The 18,664-nt window shown below is 44.9% G+C and overlaps 1 protein-coding gene across 1 annotated transcript in view; it reads left to right on the top strand.

Moving 5' to 3' along the window:
• Positions 1 to 18,664, top strand: part of TRPM5 (transient receptor potential cation channel subfamily M member 5) — a 75,818-nt gene that overhangs the window by 3,410 nt on the left and 53,744 nt on the right. The window contains 4 exon segments of the mRNA XM_019551006.1: positions 4,242 to 4,442; positions 6,693 to 6,859; positions 9,827 to 9,998; positions 15,749 to 15,813. Of these exon segments, the coding sequence (XP_019406551.1) occupies positions 4,242 to 4,442; positions 6,693 to 6,859; positions 9,827 to 9,998; positions 15,749 to 15,813 (605 nt within the window).

The raw sequence follows: 18,664 nt of genomic DNA, 5'->3' as shown, positions 1-18,664 counted from the left end.
TTGGATGCTTATCTTGCTGGGATCCTATGACCCCAGCTGACTTCCTGCCCCTTGGGCAGGGGGCTGGACTCGATGATCTCCCGAGGTCCCTTCCAACCCTAATGTCTATGAAATCTATGAAATTAATATTATAAAAGCCTTAGTCATCTGTCTGTAATACTTTATTTGCACTCTGATTGGTTGTATGAAACAACCAATCAGAGTGCTCCAAGAGCATTCCCAACAAGAGGTGACAGCAGAGTGGAGGAGGAGGGGAGGAGCGAGCCCAGGCCTGATGCGACAGGGGGATGGGGAGGGGAGGGGAGGAGTGGGCCCAGGGCCCGATACGGCAGGAGAGGGGGGGAGTGGGGCGGAACCTCAAATGGCAGGGGGGAGGGGAGAAGGTGGGGAGCAGGCCTGGATGAGGGTGAGGGGCAGACATAGGGCTCCATCCCCGCCTGCCCCCCCATCATTCTTGACAGGCAATTTGCTAGTAAGCTGAATATGAGTGAAGTGTTGCAAACATAGCCATCCCTTGGGGGTGGGGGGCAAACTGGGACGACTGCCCTGGGTTCCACACTTTGGGGGTCCCCACAGAGCCTGGTAGAGAGGCCACAGTCCCTCCTGTGTTTGGCAGTGGCTGCTGCATTTGAGATTTTTCCCTGCCCCCCACCCTGTGTGGTGTGAATTTCTTTAAATGTGTCCTGGCTGGAAATTGCGGCTGCCACCTCTCCCCCTGCATCTGGTGTGCCGTGATGTTCATTTACCGACGTAAGTGTGCCACAGGACAGGGAGGTTGGGAAACGCTGCTCCTGCCCATGCCCTGCCTTTGCGGGGGTCCTATGTGCCCCATGTGGTATTAAGGGGGCCTCACACAGGCTGATTTGCCCCAGGCCCCGCACCCCCTTAAGGACAGCTTTGGTTACAAAGAAGGCTAATGGCACACTGGGCTGCATTATGCATGTTGCCAGCAGACTGGGCTGCATTAGGAGTGTTGCCAGCGGATCTAAGGAAGTTATTATTCCCCTCTACTCAGCACTGGTCAGGCCACATCTGGAGTACTGTGCCCAGTTTTGGGTGGCTGCCCCACTACAGAAAGGATATAGACAAATTGGAGAGAGTCCAGGAAAGGGCAGTGAAAATGGTGAGGGGGGCTAGGGCACATCACTTATGAGAAGGGGCTGAGGGAACTGGGCTTATTTAGTCTAGAGAAGAGAAGACTGAGAGGACATTAAATAGCAACCTTCAACTACCTGAAGGGTGGCTATAAAGAGGATGGAGTGTTGGCAGGTGGTCAAGGAGAACAAGGAGCCATGATCTCAAGTTGCAGCAAAGGGAGTTAGATATTAGGAAAAATTTCTCATGAGGTAGCTAGTAAAGCACTGGAACAGGTTACCCAGAGAGGTTGTATGATCTCCATCCTTGGAGGTTTTTAAGACAAAGCTTTGGCTGGAAGATATAGTTGAGGGTGGTCCTGCTTTGAGCATGGGGCTGGACTAGATGACCTCCTGAGGTCCCTCTGAACCCTAAATTTCTATGATTCTAATATCAAAATAAAAGACAGGCCCACTAAACAACATATTGGCCTAGCTAAATGCCTACCAAAAAGGAAGGTCTTGTGAAAAATTTCCAGGCTTGGGCTCTGGGGGCATTTATATATGTACCTTTTGGTCCCGTGATGCGATGGAGATCTGCCGCTTTGGAGCAGACTCAATTAATTGCATGCAAGCTGACATGCACTGTGCTTCACCATGTGCAGTTGTATAAATGGTGAAAAGCACCTCCAAGATGTTTTAGTTCAAAAGCGCACTGCTGCCACTTTCTCAGTGCTTACGCACATTTCACCGCTTATACAACTGCATGCATTGCAGTGCCAGGCACTTCTCAAAGTACCCAGCACTGAGGCATTTGCACATGTAAGAAAGCTCTGGCAAGCTTTAAGAAGGAGGGAGTTCCAGAACTGAGGAGCAACTGCTGAGAATGACCTTCCATGTGCTTTTGCCAAGCAGATGTTACTTGTAGCAGGTTAAGGTAACCTTAAGGATCACAGTGGGGCATGAGGTAATAGTCAGTTCCTTCAGTATGCATGGCTCAGGCTATTTAAGACCTTTTAATTCAAAACCACCACTTTGAATTGCCCAGAAAGCTACTCAGAGCCAACACAGACACTGGAAGACTGGAATAAGGTATACTTCTGGCAACCTACCAGCTTCGTCAGGGGTAGACCTGCAGTCTCTTCCATCAGAAGGCAGGCTGCTATGGTCTGCACCAGCTGCAGCCTCCAGATGGTTTTTAAGTACAGCCCTGGGTAGAGCACATTCCAGTAGTCTAGCCTTAAAATTATGAAGGCATGGATGATGTTGGCCTGATCCAAATCTGAAAGAAAGTGTCATGGATTTCTCACCAGATGAAGTTAGTGAAAGGCACTCCTAGTCACCTCTACTAGCTGAAGATCCAGGTGTAGCAAAGGATCTAGGAGCACCCTATGGCTGTGAACCTACATAACATGGGAAGGATGGACCCCATCAAGATCTCAATCCCTCCAAGTCCCAATCCCTACAAGTCAAGTGGTCTGCCCACCACCATCCCTTCTATCTTTTCTGAATTCAGTTTCAATTGGTTCACCCTTATCTGATCCCCAACTGAGGCCAGTGGGTCCAGGGTCAGAAGAGAAGAAATGGCAGAGCTAGGTGTCTTCAGTATACTAAAAGTACTTCGCTCAGTCTCCAAACAAATCTCACCCAGCAGCCTCATACACACATTGAACAGAAGCGGTGACAAGATAGAGCCCCAGAAAACCCCAAAAAGAGAGGTCCTGAGGAAATGGTGAACACTCACTCATTATTAGCCTTTTGGACCTTTTTGCTAGAAAAGGGCAGAATCAATTTAGAGCAGTTCTCTGAATACCCACCAGCTTCTGTGAATACTTTATTAGTGCCTCGTGGTCAAATGTAAATCAAAGGCCACTCAAAGGTCTAGTAAGATCAGCAGGGCACAATTTCCCTTATGGAGCTCCAGGCAATGATCATCAACCAAGTCTATCAATGTAGTCTCTGTGCTATATCCAGGATGAAAGCCAAACTGGCAATGGTCCAGGAAACTGATGGCGTACAGATGAGCATGGAATTGCCAGGCAACCACCCATTCAATTGCCTTCCTCAAAAAGGGCAAGTTGTGGCAATAAGTGGCTAGGGAATCAGCATCAAGTGATGACTTACTGAGGGGGGACTGGACAACTGCAAGTTTAAGAATGTTCAACACCCTGCCCTCCCAAAAAGGAGACATTGACAGTCCTTGCCAGCAGCAGCCCACATCTCCTCTGGCTTTTACAAGCCAGGATGAACCTGGGTCCCGTTCACAACTGGTCACTCTCATCCCCCATGAACACATCCTCTGAATCAGTAGGTAACTATAATTTAAAACAATGTATATAAATAGGACAAGATGGGGTTTCCTCCACCCCAAATTTTGACTCTGCAGTAAAAAAAGTGGTGGTCCCTTGGTGTGCTGGATATAGGTGATTTGGTCTGCAAATCAGATGGCAAACTCATCACAGCAAACTGAAGACAACTTATTTTCCAGGCAGACACAAGCTGGATTATCCAGGCCATTTCACCAGCACAAACATTTTACCCTATCCTACACAGCCATCACTGGTGCAACTCCTTTGCAGATATACTTTTTATTCTCTCACTCTCTTAAATGTCCTCATCTGTACTATGAAGCTAACAGCCTTTCCCTACCTCACAGAAGTGTGAGAAAGACAGATACACTGAAGACTATGAGTGTGTAGACAGGTCAATGATAGGGATCATGTAACTGCTGACGACTGTCCATTCACTGGTGATGCACCTACACATGCACCTTAATGCACATTATTTTAATGCGCATTAAAGCATCACAGTAAACCTGTGCTCTTTATCTAATGTGCATTAAAATAAGCTAGTGCACATTTTTCTAGTACCTCGCAATGGAGGTACTAGATTCAATGCGCATTACTTAAAGCACATTAATTGAATGTGTAGATGCGCCTTGATATGACAGTTTTTCTGTGAGAATTGTATCAGCAAAGTTCTACAGCATTTGTCCTAGCGTACAGATCTCTATTCTCAAAAGCTGCACATGCTACACCACCCTCAACTGATCTGCCAAAGAGACAAACCTTTCTCATTGTGAATACAGAAGTCCATTAATGAACTATGGTGCTGTTTTGGTGTAGAATATTGCTGACATGTTCTCCTATTGACATTGCATTTACTCAGTGCCATTTGGTTTATCACAGTTTGTCAAGGTTCCATGTACCATCCATCCTGGAGTTCTTTTCGATGTCATGATCAACAAGTGGAAGCTATCTGCTCCCAATTTAGTTGTCTCTCTAGTTGGAGAGGAAGAAAACTTTCAGATGAAACCTTGGTTGCGGGACACCTTAAGAAAAGGCCTCGTAAAGGCAGCTCAAAGCACAGGTGGGTTCAACCCCTAGACTAAGAAAATAATCCCCTTTCCATTCTAGAAGATTCCCATCCAGCATATGCTGATCTTTAACCTTAGATTTTATTGGGATTGCTAGCACATTTATGAACTGAATACAGGTTCATTGGAAGATGGCCTGCAAATAGCTGTTAAAGATAAGGTAGTGTTGGGGTGATGTTGAAGAAGGTTACTGTGGTACCCAAAAGCTTGTCTATGAACCTCTCAACTAAAGTTGGTCCAATTAAAGATATAAGCCACAAAAATCCTTGCCTCTCCTTTGAAGATAAGGTTCTTTTACTAAGACTACCACAAAAAGTTTACTTTATACACCACAAAAATTACTATAAGTAGTAGTTCTTGTAATTTACAGACACTTCAAAGTTCAAGTGCAGTTATATTCTCAGAGGTACCCTGGAAAAAGGGAATAACAAGATTCATATGTATTGTGTCTGCGATTTCCAAAAGAATTTAGAAGTGGCCCAATTCTGTTCCCAATGAAGTCAAATTATTTTGAAAAACCCCATCTCAATCCCTACATCTTACACGTAGATATGGGTTTATTTTTGTTTTGCCTATTGTTGAAGTGACAGCCCTGCAAACAACCTGGAGTCAAAATGTTAAGCTGTATCCACTGTGCAGGGCAAATCATCACTAGGAAAACAGAATCTGTAACTGGATTCAGTTTAACACAAAACTATTAAATTATGCACAAACTAGGAAAGAAGTCAGCTCGCTTTCTCTCCTTCTGTTCATTTTAGTGCTAGAACTAACACCAAAATCAGCAACTGATTGAACACACCTAGAAAACAATTTTAAGATGCCTTTTTTCTTAGCTTTTATCAGCATATCTTCACTTTGAAGTTAAAATATTTTCAAGAAGTTTACATATTTTTCTTAATATATTATATGGTCTACTTCTACGTCTCCACTGTATACTGACTTGCCCTGACAGTTTTGCATTCTGTTATTAAAAAATACAAAATAAACGAGTACTATAAGTCCTATTATGGAAACACCAGTAACTGAACTAGTTATTTAGATCATTACAGCTGCTCTTCATATTTTCTGTTTTGCACACATTTTCTGTCCTGCAAGACCATGACACACAGGAGTGGATAGCATAAAGAGCTCCGACTCATTTTTATTCTATTTTTTGTCTATTAAATGGAAAATACTGTTTCTCATTTAGCTAGGATCCCCTCAGATGCTTCCCTATGCTAGTAAGGCCTATCATCACTGCTCACCTACCAGATGTTCCTAACTGCCTCTTATCCTCTCGCTAAGAGTTAGTATAACCTAACTATGCAAAATGTAATGATATCTTTACTGACTTGCATTTGTCCAATAGACAGCTCTGTGCTGCAGAGAGCTTTCCAAACAGAGTATAAGCTAGGAAATAAAGATTCATAGATGCTAGGGTCAGAAGGGACCTCAACAGATCATCGAGTCCAACCCCCTGCCTACGCAGGAAAGAGTGCTGGGGTCACATGACCCCAGCTAGATGCCTATCCAGCCTTCTCTTAAAGACCCACCACCTCCCTTGGAAGCCCATTCCAAATTTTGGCCACCCTTACCCTTGGCCATAAGTTTTTCCCGGTATCTAACCTAAATCTGCTCTCTGTCAGTTTGTGATCATTGCTCCTTGTTACCCCAAGAGGCGCCCTGGTGAACAGAGCATCTCCGATCCCTTGCTGTGTCCCCCTAATGAATTTGTAGGCAGCCACAAGATCACCTCTCAGCTTTCTCTTGCAGCGACTGAAGAGGTCCAGGTCCCTGAGTCTCTCCTCATAGGGCTTGTCCTGTAAGCCTCTAACTATATGAGTGGCTCTCCTCTGGACCCTCTCGAGTCTATCAACATCTTTCTTGAAGTACAGCACTGAAAACTGGACGCAGTACTCCAACTGCGATCTGATCAATGCCTCATAGAAGGGAAGTATCACCTCCTTGGATCTATTTGTCATGCATCTGCTGATGCATGATAATGTGTGGCTAGCGGTTAGATGGCAAAGTTACAACTCAAAATGTATGACGCATGTTTACTTGGGCCTGTAATATGTCATTTTTTTCTTTATTAAAGTCCTCCTGTTTAATATAGACGATTATTCTATAAACAAGGATTATGGTTTTGGGCCCAATATTTCTGACTGCACAAAAAGGCCCCAGCGAAGGTAACCTTGTAGCTGAAAGTACTTAGGTGCCAGATAATAAAACAACTATCTAATCTTTTTTCCTATTAATTTCAGGTGCCTGGATCTTTACCAGTGCTTTACATGTTGGAATCACAAGACACATAGGGCAAGCAGTCAGAGATCATGCATTGGCTAGTACTTCATCCAAAGTAAGAGTGATTGCAATTGGAATAACCTCACTGGAAAAAATTCAGCACAGAGAAATTCTGGACAATGCAAAGGTACTTCCTCATAGCATTTACAGAAAAAGCTTATTAGACACAAACAGCATCTCCAAGGATATGTGGTAGTGCTAAGCAGTACAAAGAACCTAGAGACGCACCAAGGGGTTAAAAAAAAGTGTGTGAACATGAAAGATCAAGATTTATGTTAGATCTAATGTATTTTTCTCTTGTGCATTCTATACAGACATTGCCTCTTGCCTAACTAACAATGCTGCAAACATCCAGCAGGTGACAGCATTATACATTGGTTTAGGACCCAGAAGATAGAGCTGAGGAGGAAGAACTTAATTTATATATTACTGTTAATATTATTGTTTTTTTCATACATCACTTTTATCTGAGCATCTCAAGCTACATTACAACCATTATAAAAAGACAATTACTTTGCCAAATAGGGAACTAAACTAGGAAATTTTAATTCCCAAATTTTCAGAAATGACATTTGTATTTGGATGCCTTGAATTTTTGCAAACCCAGGTTCACATATTGTGGATCTGAGCTTCAGAAATACTGAGAACACACAATTTCATTTGTTGTCAGCAAGAGTTTGTGGTGCTCAGTAATCCACACCCAAGGTTTTTGAATCTGGGTATGATTGAGAAGCTCTTAAAAATGTTGGCCCAAATGACTTGCTGAAGGTCCATGAAGTATTTTAAAACCAGGGTCTAGAACTGAACAAAGCTATTTCAATTCTGCTATTCAAACTAGTAGACATACTGCCTACTGACAATTATATAGTCAGAGTATAACAAAGCAGGTATATCAATAATGATTTAAGCAGTAGTGTGCATCTGTACTAGCATGGAGAAGCAGAATATATAGTATTACTACAGCTCCTTGATCCTGTGCCTATTTCTGCTCTGAAGTATGCTGGCAGGCAACACTGCATGAGTGGGGAGACTGCCAGAGTATACCAGCATTCTGTTCTTACTAAGCCCCTCCTCAGCCTCCAAGCCCCACTTACTGGACCAACAGTGGGGAACAGTGAAAGAGTCAGCTAGGGTAATCTCCAGTTGGGGTAAAAATGTTGACCTATAATATCTGGGCATATTGTACAGGGAAGATTTGGCACTTACTTTTTTTTTAAGCGAACAAAAATCCATCTTTATCCATAACATGCAGCAATAGCAAGCAAGTGTAGTTCTTTATATTGCATAAGATAATACAGCTCTCTCCTAACTTTAAATCTGAATTCTTGACCAATGTATAGTTGGTGGCGTGTTCTTAGCCTATTACTTCTGGAAACGTTCCCACACCAAGACATTCTGGATTTTAATCAGTAACTTTAAGATGAAGACACCATAGACATCAATGCTGGTCTAAACTCAGGTCTCTTTATACTTGGCACTAAACACAGGCAGCTTGCTGTCTAAAATGGAGCTAATGATCCACTACCAAGAAGCAAAACAAATCCTGAAGCAGGAGATCCCCCCCCCCCAATCTGCTCTGGGTTTATGGTCTGCTTCAAACAACTCAAACTTTCTTCCCATATCTGTGGTTGGCCGTAATAGATTGATAGACAAATGCCTATTCTAAGCCCTATTCAGTCAGGCCTGAGGTTTATGTCCTAATCTAAGGTAAAATTTGTGTCTGGAGGACTCTGCCTTACATGACATTAAAGGATACACACGCTCCAGAAACTGCCTACTAAAAACAGGAAAAGAGGCAGCAGGAAGTGATTGGATGGACTCCTTGGCTGCTCTGTCCTGAGCAAACAAGATAGTATCTACAGAGGGCACGAAAACACAGTGCCCTTTCCCTACACAGCCCTCTGTAGTTCCAGTTTTTCTCTTTCCTCACGAACCTCTGACCCACAGCGACGGCTCTTCCAAGCTATAGAGAAGGCAGAAGACATCATCCTTGGCATCAGTAGAGGGGAAAGAACTTAACCATTCCTAGGATTGGATTCCCCCTTCAGAATTCAGTTAGGCCTCTGTGCCCTGTGAACATAGCCCAACCACCCAGTTACAGATGTCTCAGTCCTACAGAACCTCTGGATCTACCATTTGGCTTTTGGAAACTGAAATATGTAGGATTACCATATGCCCGGGTTTTCTTAGACATGTCCTCTTTTTGGGTCCTCCCATCTCTGTCCAGGTGGTTTTTTTAAATATCAACAAATGTCCGGGATTTGGGATTTTGGTCTGCTCAGCACGGAAGCTTTCCTTGGCACTGGGCTGCAGCACGGTGGGGCAGGAACCTGCCTCCAACAGGAAAAGGGACCAGGGGAGGGACAGCAGGGAGCTGTGCATGGCTGTGCCGTGCCAGTGCCCGTGCTCAAAGTGGCAGGGCAGTGAAGAGACACTTGTAGAGCTGGGGGGAGCTGGGAGTTGTGGGTCAGGAGTGAGGGGCACCGGCAGGGCTGGGAGGGCTGTGGTTTGGGAGAGGGACACCAGGGGAGTGGGGGACTGCATGGTCTGGAGGGCCTTCCCATCTGGCTGTTGGAACAAGGGGAAAAAAAAAGAATAAAGAAAAAAGTTATTGCCCCCTTCTGGAAGCTATTTGTAACCCACCCCTGATGATGCAACTCCTGTGTTGACAGCTGATGCATTAGACTCTATGTAGTCTTCCAATAAAGTAATGCTGCGTGGCTGAATTAGTACATCCCTATAGCAAGCCAAACTATTTGCTTATGAATGATAGTAATATATTACTGAAATAAATAAAAATGCCCCCATGTACATCAATGCCCGAGATCCAGCCAAGTTGTTTGGTGGCAGGACACTTCTCAGAGTCTAAAGGGAAGACTCCAAGGGCTTCAGTTTTCAGTAATGTCAAATCTGGCATCTTTTAAAAAGATTCCATTTTTCTCCTCCTACCTTTCAAAAGAGCCTTTGTTCAAATTGTCTAAAGATTTATTTGCTTCCATATCAAGGTCCAAAAAATCACTCAAAACAGAACACAAGCACATACAAAAATGTGGTACTGACTGCATGAAGAAGATTAATCTTTCTCTCTTTCTAGAATGACAATCCTGTACACTATAAATCAGATGATAACAGCCAAGGTCCACTGTATTCCCTTGACAACAGTCACTCCCATTTTATTTTGGTGGATCAGATAGACCCAGATGGAACAACTAAACTACGGATCACCTTGGAGAAACATATTTCAGAACAGCGCACTGGGTACGGAGGTAGGTAGACTCAAAAGAAACTGCACATAATAATTTGCTGACATTCTGTTCAGTTCCCAGTATTGTCTTTAGAGGCATGAGATCAGCATGCTTAGCATAATGGGACCTGAAATACATGAAGTGAGAACCAGTTCCTAGCCCAAAGAAGTCACCATCTAAGTAGGTGACTTTTTGAAGAAGAGCTATGTAAAAAGACCTTCTGTAGCACCACTTGTAACATCTGTCTAGCTACATGTAGTGCTCCAGGGAGCCCCTTGGACTCACTTCATCCCAAAGTTCTCTGTTCTCCCTCTCTCCCTTTTCAAGGAGCTCTACCAGCACTCTGCTGAAACACTGCACTGGGGCAGTAGCAAGAACACCAGCTGTTGTGAGTATTTTTGCAGTGGTGGCAACTACAGGAGCCTCTGGCTTCCATGTAGACCATTGCCAAGCACAAAAAGAGCTTTTGCCACCACTGCAGGAGCATTGGGAGCACATTGTAGCACTGCAAGTGATAGCTATCCATGCCCAGAGTCTAAAAAGGAATTAAATGAAAATAAATCCATAGCAGCCGTAAGGGGCATTTAATAGCTAGTCGTGGGCTGCTTGAACTTCGATGGTCCATCGGGCTAGCATGGCTAAGGCATGTGGGCTTTTGTAGCCAAGAAAATGAGGCACGGATGTGATCCTGATGGCAGATCCAGGTTTTTGTAAAGTCGGGTGTAGGAGCAGTAACTGGTGCTCCTCCCAGCTTCTTCCACCCCTGCCAACCATCAGGGCAGGTAGAACATGTTATGGGAGCAGCAGCTGGAAACTTTTTTAAGAAGTCATCCTGACCCTGCCCCAGCTCTCAGCTCTCCTCCATGCTCATCAGCACTGCCCTTCCCTGCCTCTACCCTTTCCCTTCCTTTCCTGCCCACTGCTGCTTCCACTGTCTCTGGCTGCCTAGAGGGTGGTGTAGCTCCAGAGCTGCTCCTACCCTACTTCAGCCAGGCTGCACAGGGAGACAGACTCAGCAGCAGGGGCATGTGGGAGGGACCAGACAGGGAGGAGAAACCCAACCTCCCACTGCCATTGTCCCTGGCTGAGCCTGACTCCCCACACCACCTGGCTGAGGCAGGGCAGGAGCAGCTCTAGAGCTCCTCTGCCTCCAGTGCAGTGGAAGACAGCAGGAGTGGTAGGCGAGGCAGTGGGAAATGGAGGGGAGAGATGGGAAAATTCTTCCCAGCTTTGGGGACTTAAAAAAAGTCCCTGCCATGGTTGCTGCCATGGTGTGATCCAAAAGGAAGTTGTGACCCTACCACTGCACCCCTTCTGGATCCACTCCACCCATGTTGCATCTCCTCCACTCCAGCTTCTCAGCCTGAAAAGTGAAATAATCCTTTACAACTTGGTTAGTTGGAGGTGGCCTCTGGTATTCTTTAGAGAGAACCTCAGACTCACACCCCTAGAGCAATGGATACAGGTCTGAACCACTTTGCCCCCACGTCTCCACATTCAGCATAGTCTCCTGTAATTTTGTTATAATCCCCCTCCTCAACTGGCTACATTCCATGGGATGCTGCAGCCACAATGGAACTAGGAGCATGCTTCACATCTCTTTACCTAGAGATGAAATTCAACCCTGAAGAGAGATAATACAAAGTGTAAGTACCACCAAAACCCACTTCATTCCTATTTTAAAACATGTTTCAAGTGCTTAATGAGCCTTATAGAAGCCATCTGTAGAAAGGGAACTACCTATAGTGATGAGATCTTTAAAAAAATTATGTTGCTTTTATGATGCCTACAGAAGTAACTAAAGAAGCAGAGACAGAGAAAGATAAAAAAGAGGCAGCCAGAAGCAGATCCAGGATTTCGTAAAGGCAGGTGTGGGACCAGTGACTAGTGCTACAGGGGTGGCTGCACCCCCCCACTGCCAGCCTCTTCCCTCCCACCCGTTCCACCAGGGTAGGCAGACCATGCCCTGAGAGCAGCAGCAGCTGAGGACTTTAAGTCCCAAAGAAGGTAAGAATTTCCCCAACTCCCTTCTCCTCTGTGCTCAAAGGCATACCCTCTCCTCTTCCCTCTCTGTCCTCTCCTTTCCTATTCCATCTTCCCTGCTTGCTGCTGCTGGTATCCCCACTGTATGTGCTGTCCCAGGGGAGAAAGGAGCTCCTGTCCTGCTGGAGAGGAACACCTAGAGGGAGCAGGCAGGAAGGGGGAACCCACCCAGCCAGCACCACTGGTGTTCCAGGCTGAGCCTATCCCCCACACAGCCCAGCCTGGAGCAGAACAAGAGCTCCCCTCACCCCAGGGACAGTGGCAGTAGCAGGCAAAGGAGAAAGAATGGGATGGGAAGGGAAGTGAAGTGAAGGGACAGGGAGGGGACATGCCTCTGAGCACAGAGGGGAAAGGAGCAGGAAATGTTTCCCTTCTTTAGGACTTAACGTCCTGGGCTGCTGCTTCTGCCATGTGGTCAGACAGGGAGGTGCAATCATGTCACTATGTCCCCTCTGGATCTGCTCGCAGATGTCAGTCTTCTTGTGCATCAGTCAAATTGTTAGCTAATTTTCACTTGCATTGAAATTCTGCTCATCTTATCTAGCTGAATAGATATACCAGAGAACTTGAATGCTTGTTACTGATGAGAGCACTGGTGGTCCCATTTCCATAGAAGACAGCCCCTGCTGAGCCTGAGTTGAAATTTTTTGCTTGAAAAATTAGAGCTGGTCACAAATGTTCCAGCTGAACATCCTTCTGTGAGAAAATGCTGATTGCGAAAAATCAAAATATTTTTGTGGGAGTATTTGATTTTGTTGGAATTGTTGGTTTAAATATCGAAGTAATTGAATTCAGCTGTTATGTTATAGAAATTGAAACTAAGTACATCAACCACCTCAAAACAATGTAGTCTGATAAAGTAATTTCCTAGTGTTTAGTGGCATTTTTGAAACATCAAGGTTTCATACCAGTTTGGGACAAAAATTTCAAAATGTCTAAATAGTCTTGAAAGTAAATGAAAAGTTTCAACCAGCAGTATTCTAAACTGATAGGGTTTGAAAATAAACAAACAGTCTCAGGGCCACAGAGGCATTTTCCAAACTAGAAATTCATATTAAAGAATGTGCCACATAGCACAAGTAGATAAAGTCACTTACCTGACCTTGGTTACATGTCATCTTCAAGCTTCAGCTGAGTTCCATGGTAGCTCTATTATCCCAAAATAATGAATGTTGCTATTTATGAACGCTTCAAGAAACCTAGAGGAAAACAGTGCTTTAAAAATCACTTGAACTAAATCTCCCTCTTTCTCTTGCTAGCAACTGCACTTACTACTCTGCCCTATAGTTCCTGGGATCGCTATTTTTAGACATGATAGCAAGTCACCTTGGAAATCATCCTTGTAGAATTTAATGCATGGATACAGAACAGCTACCATTTTTAAGCAGGTAGAAAGGGTATTATGGAATTCTAAAGGGAAAGGATGTCCATCTTAGCTTTTGCCTACTGTTCTGACAGGAGTTAAAAATTCATATGTGAAAACAGGATGATTTGTTTTAAATTGTTCATTCTGTTACATCGTGCAAAGCTGTGCTGATATCATGTCAGCTTCTGTTGCATCATATTTTACACTGATATGAAGCAATGTATGGTTGATATTTGTTCAGATCTGGGTCATCTCTTGTAAACTTATTTGCCCAGTCAGTTCACTGGTATCCCTGCCCACTTCGTCCTCCTCTTTCCTGAATTCTCTCCTTACATTTCCTGGATATATTTTCCTCAAGGCCCATACTCAGATATGTTTTATTTGATGCATACAAGTAGTCCCATGGGACAACTCACATAATGAGAGCTGATAGAAGTTTCAATTTAATATATTTTCAACTAATTTTGGCAAAAACGGATTGTAATTGTATATTATAGAGGTACTCAGGAATTCCGATTATAAAACTCATTTCCAAAACATTCCTACAGAAAATGCTACTTTAAAAAAACCCACCACAAATCAAGCCTGGCAGCTATACATCTTTAGCACTGAACCCAGGCAGAGAAGTGAGTCTTTACATATGTAGCTCACTGCAGGATCAAAAGGCTTAAGTCAACTCAAGGAGTAAGCATGAGAATATTAAAGATAATCTCTGTGATTCCAGATGCACAGCCCTGCTGAAATCCAGAAAGATGAGTACTTGCCTTGATGCCATCCTAGCATCTAGAACATTAATAGCCTTTAAAAAAAGACATGATGTACTGACAAAAGACTATCCATCTCTCTTCGGTACTTATATGGCATTCATAATCACAGTATCCAAGTGCTTCACAGTCTTTAATATATTTGTGTCCAACACTTAAAGATATGCCACTGTCCCTATTTTATAGATGAAGAGCTGAGGCACAGAGGGCCTGAGTATTCTAATATTATAAAAGCCTAAGTACGTCTGTCTGGCTGGCTATAATGTTTTATTCTCTCTCTGATTGGCTGATAAACAGCCAATCAGAGTGTGAAGAAGCGTTCTGACAGAGGGCAGCCCAGCGCCATGAGGGCGGGGACACAGAGGACAGCACAGCTGGCCTCACCCCCCACACCCTGTATCCTGGAGGTGGTGGTAACAGAGCACATGGGGGGAAGGGAACGAGGCCAGCAGGGTGGGGAAAAGCTGGCCCGCTGCGGCCGGGGGGAGGGGAACAGCAGGCCTGGCCTGACGCGGCCGCAGCAGCAGCTGGGGGAGGGAAGGAGCAGACCTTCTCCCCACCTTGGGCCCGGGCCTGCTCCTTCCCCACCCCCCACCTCCATGTTGGCCTCAAGCCGGCTTCTGCCATCCCCAAGCAGGCCTGACATGGGGGGAAGGAGTGGGCACACCATGGCATTGGCGGTGATGGTGGGGCCAGGGGAGGACCAGGCCCAGGCCTGACGTGGGGGTGGGAAACGAGCCGTGGGCCTGGCCCAGCCCAGCCCAACACAGCAGCTGTGGGGGTAGGGAAGGAGTGAGCCTCCTCCCCCATCAGGCCTGGGTCCACTCCTCCCTCACCCCTGCTCCCTCACGTTGGCCCTGAGCCTCCTCCTTCTGTTCACCTGCCCCCACCAGGTCAGGCCGGGGGCCTGCTGTTCCCCCTGCTTCCCCAGCAGCCCGGCTTCTCCCCACCCTTGGCTGCAGTCCTCTCTTGCATCAGGCCCAGGCCTGCTCCTCCCTTCCTCCAGCTGCTGCAGCAGGGAGCAGGTCCAAACGCCAAGCAGCAGGAGGGAAGGGAGAGTGGGCCCAGATGGGGGGAGGCCTGGGGCGCCATCTCCCCCCTCCTCCCCTCCCATCATTCTTGACGAACAATTGGCTAGTTTCTATATAACGTCTATGGTATCTCTTGGGAGGGGTGCTCCAAAGCATGCCCCATCCCCTCATTCCAGCTTGCATGCATCAAATGGTCAGAGATATCTCAAGTGCCTTTGGGGAAATGTCCCCAGAGCCTTTGCTGCTGCATTTTTGTGTTTGGCACAATTTAATGGAAAGGGGTGGGGAAGGCTCCACTAGGAGCATTCATCCACAGATATGTGGGGATGTGGTGTATAAGCATCCTGAATCACTCCGTTAAAAGTATGGAATTGAACCCTAGTCCTAATTCTTAACACTGACATCCTAATCACTAGGCTAGAATATTATTCCCTGGTTGCATTCTCAAAGCCCAGCTTCCTTATCTTACTGTGTGAGTCATAAATAACACAATACTTTGCAGAAAATGGCAGGCTGACAACCATTTTAAGAATGCTATTAATGTAATCATTGTCATCTGTTTTACAGGAACAGGTAGCATTGAAATCCCTGTGCTTTGTTTACTAGTAAACGGAGGACCAAATACACTTGAGGTAAGACTTTCTTTGCAATGGCATAAATAAGGAAGGTAACATATCTACGCACTGTAACTGTCAGCTACTAGAATGTTCAACTGAAAATTTTGCTGGGTGCCAAATATATCTTAGAAGACTTTACACAGTTTGTACAACAGTGCTGTTTTTTATTTAAAATATTGAAAACAGTTTATTTTCATCAACTTTGCCAGCACTTAAAACTTGTCTTTGAATAATGCTGCAGTTTGAATAAAATCCAGAGAAATACTGTTTCATTTTATAAATGTCAGAAGCTCATTTAAGCCTTCTAAGGGATAACACTTCTGGCTGATGCAATGGAAGGCAGTAGTAGAAATCTGGGGGAGAATGCTGGTGAATTAAAGTATTACCCATCTATCATAATAATAGGCTTATTCTGTCCATCTGGAGCACTCTGATTGGTTGTCTCAGCAGCCAATCACAATGCTTATTGAAACAACCAGTCAGAGTGCTCCAGCCAGACAATAAATGTTAGATCCAGAAGCATTTCAAACATATGTGCATTGTGCTGGTAAGTCAGAGCTAGAATGAAGCACCGGGGGTCCCCACCATGGAGCAGGCAGGCTCCACTGAAGGAAAAAAGCAGTGAGAGCCTTTTCTTTCTTCCCCCGCTCCCTTGGAGCCTGCCTGCCTGTCCTACAGCCAAGGAGCGAGCTGCCAGTGTGCCCTGAGCTGTAGGGGGCCCTGATGCTTCCTTCCCCAGCAGCAGTGCCTCCCGGGACCACCCAGGCAGGGTGCCAGCGTGTGGGTGCTGCCTGGGGAGCACCACTGCTGCGTAGGAAAGTCCTCCAGTTGCAGGACATGCAGAGATGAAAAAAAAAGTTCATGCCCCCTCACCACTTCCCCCCTCCCCCATGGGGAAGCCTGCCTGCTCCATGGGGACAGAGGTGGGGAGACAGAGCTTCAATCTAGTTCTGACTTGCCAGCATATGTTTGAAATGCCTCAGGATCTATAATAATAACAGGCTTATTCTGTCTGTCAAGAGCATTCTGATTGGTTGTTTCAGTAAGCACTGTAACAACCACTGCTGAGACAACTAATCAGAGTGCTCCAGACAGACAGAATAAGCCTATCATGATTCTTACTATAGATATTCCTAAGCCTGTGTTTACACATGGACAGCTTTATGTAGCCTTTTTGATGGTGACAAATTTTGATTCCATTGAAGTATTCAGTCAAAAGGTAACTAAAAATCCTGTATTTAAAAAGACATACTTTTGCAATAAAAGTGCAATCACAAATGTTTTGTGGGTTGCAGCTAGTTTCCTAAATTTGCATACAAATAGATTGGCTCATTGAGCAATGTGTGGCAGCAGTCAGATATGGCATCCTTTGCACTGCCTCTCAGGACTCTAAGGAAACCCAGATCCAGGGTTACAAGATACAGCAATCTAACAACTTTCTGTCTCCACCAAGAGCCAAAGCTTCTCTCATCAGTGGAGGAGACAGCTCAGTGAGGTACACTGCCAGGTCTCCTTTAGCAGTGGTTCTTAGACCCTGAAATTCAGGTTCAGTCTTTTCACAGCAGTAACATACTCTAAAATGGGACAATTCTTTTTTCCACCTCTAGTTTACCTTCTCCAGTATTTCTTTACTGATACTGTGCATTACCTTGTGCACTTGTCACATAATCTTGTTGGTATCCTGTGCTTAAAGGGTATGATCCAGTTCAAGGGTGGGCAAAATGCGGCCCGTGGGCCAGAAGCGGCCCACCAGGCCATTTTATCTGGCCTGTGGGACCCTTAAAAATTTAGAAAATTAATATTTATCTGCCCCTGGCTGCCTGTCATGTGGACCTTGATGGCTTGCCAGAACTCATGAGCAGCCCTCCACCCAAAATAATTGCCTTCCCCTGATCTAGTTAAAGCCTGAAGAAATCATTATGAGCACCTCACCTGACTTCCTGTATACTGCAGGACAAAAAAATTTTCTTCATGGAATGACTTGCGTTTGAATTAGAGCACCTCATTTTAAAATACACAGTAAACCAGTGATTTAAAGGCACCAGGTAATGGAAAGTGTATGACACCCCTTGGTGATTTGTTGCAATAGTTAATTCCCCTCACAATTAAAAAATGTTTGCCTTATTTCCAAATTTAAAACTAGCCATTGCACCTTCCACAGTTTAGTCAGGTAGATTAAAATCACCTCTGGCTTTAGCAGTCTTCACTCCATTTAGACTGTAATGAATTCATCTCTTACCTTTTTTCCTTTATAGCTATACATGACAGAAGTTCTGGTTTGTGTGCTGTTGAAAGCTTTGCAGGGCAAACCTATTACTCTTCTTTTGCAGGCTTCAGGAGACAAGAGGGGGGGAGGAGTCCAAGAAAAGACTGGGTGGGGACAATGTTATCTTTGGTCTGCTTACATGCTGTGAATGAGTATCTGGTTGCTTTTTTAACATCTCTGCCACTCGAAATGTGAAAATTTATATTATCAGGGATTGTAATATTCAGTTAAGAAAAGCACAAAAAAAATCTTTAGGAGAAAAAGCAGCACTGGGGCTCCAGCAGTCTTATGAACTGCTCACAGACCCACCATAAAAATTGGTAATTGGTAGTGAGCCAATAACATTTCAGTTAGGGTGATATTTTTCTTATTAGTTGCTGTAGAATGCATTTTCCACCCTCCCCTACACCATTTCTTCATAGCAATCTGCATGTCTCTTCTTGTCTGTGGATACAGTGAAACTCTGCATAAACAATGTTCCTTGTTAACCCTTCCAGCAGCCCTTTTCCTAGTTACTAGGCTTCAGCTGATGCAGAGTAGCTGATAACCTGTTCCTACTAGATGGCTCTGCTTTTCAGGACACCCAGTTAATTTTAGCCG

Source organism: Crocodylus porosus, unplaced genomic scaffold, assembly GCF_001723895.1.
Source record: "Crocodylus porosus isolate Cpor-Errol unplaced genomic scaffold, CroPor_comp1, whole genome shotgun sequence".
Classification (NCBI taxonomy): Eukaryota; Metazoa; Chordata; order Crocodylia; family Crocodylidae; genus Crocodylus; species Crocodylus porosus.
Note: the sequence above shows the minus strand (reverse complement) of the source record. Positions and strands in the feature narration are given on the sequence as shown.